A 6630-nucleotide genomic window follows, 5' to 3' on the forward strand; every position below is an offset into this window, starting at 1 on the left:
TCTTTTTTTATCTGCACCGATTTTGGTATTTTTTTTTGATAAATGTAAAGTCTCGTAATAGAATATGGGCTCCATCATTGACTAAAAATAACTTATGACACTCAAATTCTAAATATACCACCCAACGCTTGTTTTTTGTTTTGGTATTAGCATAGGTATCAAGGATAAATAATGATTGTTATGAGTCCAAATGATTGTTTTATGTGCGTGTCAATAAAATAGCAACAATTTATGTGTAAACAATTTTCGCTTTCAAACATTTCGGTGAGTATTTTGGCTCATTAAACAGAATGTTACGATAATACTTGAGCATTGATATTATTTTACCGTAATCATTAAATTAAAAAAATCAGAGGTTTGTTTTTAAACTAATGTGTTTGTACATATTATGCATATCGGTGAAGATGTTTTTCAAATATTATGTTTGAGTGTTTTTGTTTATAAAACGACTTTTTATCAATTTAAATGTCTAGTTTTTCTAGATAATACAACTGATTAGCAGGATAATATAATAAAATAATCTACCTCATATGACGTGAGATTAAGCAATACCAGTTGTGCAAATTATTGTACATTTATGTTATAGTGAGGTAAACTTGGCTCCTTGTTGATGTTGTCAAGGCAGCCGTGTGAGCGTTAACAAGATTCCGCGGTGACATCAAGCCACTAGTTTAACTGTTCGAGCACGATCTGTGTTCGCCTGCAAATAAAAACTACAAACAATATAATATGATAAACACGTTTATTCATAAGCACACAGCCGCGTCCACGCCACATACATTCGTACAGTATTAGTTACAATCAAGTATAATATACAGCTTACCCTAAACAGATCTTAACTAGATCCACCACACAATACGTGTTTGCGTACACGACTATTGATATCGTATCAATTTCAAAGACATTGGAGATATTAATCGCTAACACATTACTGGTCTTATATTTCGTATTTCTAAATATTACCATGGTAAATAAATATTGTGCAGAGATGCACCTTATAGAAGTAATTGGAATGTTTATTGTTGAGCCGAGCTACGGCGTTTGGCAACTCGTCCCCGACCTTTCGACTGATACCGACATGACTCGTCTTCGGCACGACCTCTCCAGGAAAGGTCACCGATGATCGGTATGTGGTATTCTATACCTACGTAAGTAACTATTCTAACATAATAATTATACAAAGCATTTTTACATGCGCATATCACTGGGTGGACCACGAGGTCAAGGTAACTTTAAATATTTTTGGTAATGTTACTACGCGTCAGTCCGAGCGTTGCATATTGACAAGCACTGGTATATTGAGGGTCACGGTCGCGTCGGACCGGAGCCGGGGTGGCGGCGACTAGGCGAGCAGGTGTGCGAGCGCCAGCAGCGCCAGCGAGGAGGCCAGCGCCGGCACCGCCGCCGAGCTCTGCGGCGCCACGCTCGGCTCCGACAGCTCCTCCCCGAACACGTAGCTCTTGGACCCGGTGTGCGACTTCAAAATCCTGTAGTTAACTTCATTCAGAGACACCTGATTTTTCACGAAGTTGTACAGCCTGTTTATAACGACATACACGTTGCCTTTGCTATCGAAAGTGAATCTGTCTACCCACTGAATGTAGTTTGGATCGCGAGCGATCGTCCGCTGGCCGATGCGGAAATCGACGGTAGTATTCCATTCCGCAATAGTAGAGTTTCCAATTAAGCCGTAGAATAGTACTCCGGATGCATCCATTTTCATGCCGTCGGTTTGTGAAGCTTTGTTTCCTAGATCCACCACGTAAGGTCGCAGGGCTCCGTCGCCCTTCTGGCCTAGCGTTTCATTTTGCAACACTGATGCATTCAAGCTGTACAGATGGAAGCTTGATAATGGGCAATAGTAGATTTTTCTGTCAACTTTACCGTCTTCGTTCCGGTATTGAGGTCCGAGCGCAATGCCATCGATGTTCACAGGGAGGTTGACCGTGGTGCCGTTGATGCGGAAAAATGTGGCCTCGGCTACTGAAGACATTGATTGTGTATCACGAACCTTCCACGATTTTTTATCACTTCGTCGAAAAACTATAATGCCAGGATCAACTGCACTATTGTCTGTTATGTAAGCGTAATCACCATCCCGATTGTCAACCACAAGGTCGTTCAAATATGTGGTATTGGGATTCACTACATCGGTCGGGAAAGGTATGCGCTCCATCTCATTTTTGCCGGTCTTAAGGTCGATCAGAACTAGCGACGGAGGGCACTTTGCGTCTGGGTTCTGGGTGAGTGTACCAACCCTTCCGTTGTCCAATATCCACATAATACCATTTTTATCAATCTCAATATTTTGCACAAACTGCAGCGCGTTGCAGTCTCCAACAGCGTTCTGGTTCCAGCTAGGGAAGGGGCGCAGCTTGGGGGCTGTGTCCACCGGCTGCACGGGGATGGTCGCCAGCGTCGCTGGCACTCCGTCCAGCATCCGCGGCATCGTCAGGAACAAATCGTCTTGGTAGAAGTTTATGCCAGATATTAAAACGTTTTGGGGGATGTATCGGCTTGTATTGAGGTAAGTTTCGCGGTCTTCCGGGGATTTCCAATCGAAATCTATAGCGTTCCATTCGTAAATAACACGAAACTGTTCGCGTCTAGGCGCGGGCGGTCGCGGGAGTGATTCGTTTTGCGCGGCCGCGGCGGCGACGGCGGCGAGGAACACCAGTGCTAACATCGTCGGTGGGTGCGCGGCGGGTAGCGTGTGGCGCGGACGGCGCGGCCGATGTGACTGACGCCGGAGCAACTCTGCCGCCGACACTTCTGGGCAGAGCTGTGTTACGCGCGTGACCACACCGCGACGTCACCGTAACACTAAACAATCGGACCCTCAACGATTTATCTTTAGGATAAATTTATTAGGTAACCAATGTAAACATAATCATGAGATTTATTTTTATTAAGTTCCTTCGTCGACGTAATTTAAATAGCGAAGTAGCTCGGCAAGGGTGGCTCAAGGTCACAAATCTCACCCCTGGCTAGACGGAGGGTCCGCAGGTCGGTTAGATGTGTGTTGTTAACGGCTCAGACAATCGATTCAGACGGAACTGTTGCTACTGTAGGGTTCATTAAACGGACTTAAAAATGAAATCAGTTGCGTTTTAACAGTACAAATATTAAGTCAATTATCATGTTAATTGTGCTGTCAATAATTTGTTGATAACCTTGCGTTTTATTTGATAAACTGCATGCGATTTGTTTAATGAGGAATTGGAATAGGTACCATGATTATTTTTTAAATGCTAATTTTTTTACATAAAAAAGAATTGATTTAAGAAAAAAACAAAAATGAAATATTTTCCGTATATAGCACAAAGTATGTTTTTTAATATAATATGACGTTGGTGAAAATTATGGTTTTAAAACAATAAGATTAAAGTATGTTACGCTGATTAGTTAATCATTAAACTGGATTTTAATGACGTCTACACTTAAATTACACTTTTTATATTGATATAAATGTGATAAAAATGAATTAAGATAAGAAATAATTGTAGCGAGGTATTTCTACCCATTATTTTACACTGAAACCATGTTTCAGCCAGCGATTTCAACTGTTATCTTATCTCTATAAATAAAAACAAAAGAGCTTAGAAACATTTTTAAAAAAATATCTATCTCCTTTTCTTGAGCTAGCCTTTTTTTGGGATCCACAAAATTAAATGTTAGTGTCAGCTCATGATTTGGGCTTGATCTGAAACTAGTCGGGCTATGACGATAAATACGCGTTTAAATATGAATCCTTCCAGAAAGTTTTTGTAACTATAGTACAAGGTTTTATCTTTTTCTCATATTATTTCGATTTCTCCAGGTTAATAACCCCAATACCTGACTGCATTAACTTAACCATGCAGGTTATGACTGCAGTCACTAGTTATAAGTAGATCTCATTGAAATAAAAGAGACATGGGCTCTGCTACGAAATGCGACACGGGAGTGTAATTCTACCTAGTAAAAGTACAACTTTCTACATACCATATATTATATACACAGTAAAATATACATATATACAAAAAAAAAGATTTCTTTGGACTTTACTAATCGATATAAGAATAAAAAAGTCTGTTTCTTTCGAAAATTCACGATTGTTTTGTGTGTTTGAAATTACAGTAACCTAATTATTTAGTTTGCGTCTAAACGGCCTAAAATAATTTTTTAAATTAACAAATACAGAACACAAATTACATTACTCGCAAACCTAAAACTGTGTTCTAAACAAATAGCTGTTAGCTATACAAATAAATTCAGTTTTGCAAACTGAGCCCGTGTATTTAACAAGAGGAAACATAGAAACGATTTTAGTAGGCATTATTCGCCAAAACATTAGCATAAGTTAGCAGAGGGTCGGTCATTTTCGTAGCGAAACATGTTTTGAGAAATTCAACGGTCACCAATGGGTATACTCGAGGATTATGTGTCACCCCTATTCAGGGAGCAAATCGCTACCTTTTAAAGTTACATTATCGCAGTTCTGGGAGCGAGAAAGAGCACAACACTTAATAGAGCGGCGTCCCTTTTTGACAATTGCAATAATATAACTTTAAAATCTTGTAGTAGGCCCCATGCCCTTGATACAGTTGTATAATTCTATGGCTATTATTACTTTTTGATTGCATTCTATTCATGCGATTTGTGCTGGTATTAGAGGGGACACGAATGAAAAACACTTGAATTTTTATTTGATTGATTTCATCTCCCTTGTTCAGTTACAATGATTATTTGTTTAAATAAGTTTTGTTTATTGTGACATTCGTTGTGCTTCGATTTAGTATAGTAGCCTTTTCTACAATACCTTTTCTATGATGCATCTATTGCTGATGAAAAGGAACTTAATAATGTGCTGAGCGGTACGGCTATTGTGTATGGAGTAGCATTGTGGTCAATGTTCTTTCTCTTAAGACTAAATACAGCTTTGGGGTGGGACAACGTGGTATTTTATTTCAAAGGATAGGTACTGAGTGCTGTAACCCTTAGTAGTACGTGGCACGTTAGGATTTAAATTAATTGTGACAATCGTTCGATATTCCGTGACAACAACGTCAATAACACAAAGTAAATACATTTGTTTTGAATGATTAGATCGGTTAGTTTATTTAGATACGAGACAATAGTATTTAGATAAACATATGATGAAAACAAAACGGAAAACAACAAACAATGTAGGCGCATTCCTTTTTATTGAGACTGATTGATTAGTCGTTATTAGAACAAGCGTTTAATACATTTGTGTCAGACTAGCTGTTGCCCGTGACTTCGTCCGCGTGGTTAGAAGATATAAGTTATGATTAATTTTTAATCATAACTTTTTAGATTAGCGCGTTCAAACAAACAAACCCTTCAGCTATATATATTAGTATAGAGTATAGATTAGATTTTGTTGTGAAAACTTCTTTAAATAGCAGCGCTGAGCACTTTTTTCGTATGGGTAAAACTAAACATAAGGTAACATCTAAACTCGCGTCAGAGTTACGTGATGCTGATCAAAAAAGCGTAAGATGAAAAATAATTTAGAGCAATACTGCATCGATAGCGATATAAATAAATTCTGAATTCTACTACATAAATTATAGAATTTTTATAATGATAATAATAGCAATTCGTACAAAATTATTCTATAACATTTCCAAAATATAAAAAATACACAACGTTAATATTGAAGTTTTTACTTCTGCTGGCACTCCCGGGGTGAAGCCCGTGGTTTTTTTATATATATGACTCCCGCATAGAGGGATTTCATCCTTTTGTCGCGGGGGATTTCAGAAACATTCAAGTCACATGCACAAAGCCACCCAGACACAGGACAAGCATTCGTGGATCGAGAAGAACTGCTATTACCTCTAAAAGTCAAAATATTGGAGTTGGAAAACTGTAGTGTTGTCTTGCTTTCAGAACTGTATCACATAGCAATAGGGATTTTCAGACGTTTATGCAATTGAGCAATTTAATATACTGAGATAGCGAATTTTGACGGAAATTTTACTTATTGTACTTAAAATTGAGCCATAATTACTATCATTTGTCGTAAATGGATGGCAACTTTTTAAGTATTGCCTATTAAATCGTTGAATTTTATTTGCGACTTTTAGCCAACAAATCAATATATGCACACAGTACTTAATTTGTTTTTTAACTCTTTACTTTTATTCAATTTCATTCCATTTAAGGTACAGAAAGTGGGTTAAAAGTTTCCACAGGTTCTGAAGCACAAAATTCGCTATTATTCAGTTAGTCATAAGGATTATTCACTACAGATTATTTATTAATCATCCAGTCCAAAGTACACGGATCCATGTTGTATTCTATATTTCTATGTAACAACGTTAATGTTACCATGAATTAAATTATCTCAAAATATTCCATATAAGTTGGTCATCTCATTTTAGGAATAGTTTAAATTTTAGTTCAGTATGCTAACGCTCACCAATTCTTTGCCTGCGTAACTTTTAAACAAAGACTCTTAATTAATGATTGTGAACATTGTTAGGGTTGGCATCGATAGGTTTGGTTAGGGTGTTACCTACGTAGAAGCACATGATGATATCCAAACCTGTGATAGCAATATAATCGTTACAATTGTAGTTCAAGAAGAGATTGTCGCTTTACGCTGTGCAGTGTGCAGAC

General features: G+C 37.9%; 1 protein-coding gene across 1 annotated transcript; it reads right to left on the bottom strand.

Annotated features, from left to right (window-relative positions):
* Nucleotides 1-723: 723 nt before the first annotated feature.
* On the bottom strand, nt 724-2782 carry LOC113491899 (protein yellow-like). Its single transcript, XM_026869109.1, has one exon. It carries the CDS (start codon nt 2684-2686, stop codon nt 1343-1345), a length of 1344 nt encoding a protein of 447 aa, XP_026724910.1. The 5' UTR covers nt 2687-2782; the 3' UTR covers nt 724-1342.
* Between the last annotated feature and the right edge of the window lie 3848 nt (nt 2783-6630).

The sequence above is a fragment of the Trichoplusia ni genome, chromosome 3 (assembly GCF_003590095.1).
Source record: "Trichoplusia ni isolate ovarian cell line Hi5 chromosome 3, tn1, whole genome shotgun sequence".
Lineage (NCBI taxonomy): Eukaryota > Metazoa > Arthropoda > Insecta > Lepidoptera > Noctuidae > Trichoplusia > Trichoplusia ni.

Excerpts from the sequence above, each read along its gene's own strand:
- LOC113491899 (XM_026869109.1), bottom strand. The coding sequence starts at position 2,686 with ATGTTAGCACTGGTGTTCCTCGCCGCCGTCGCCGCCGCGGCCGCGCAA.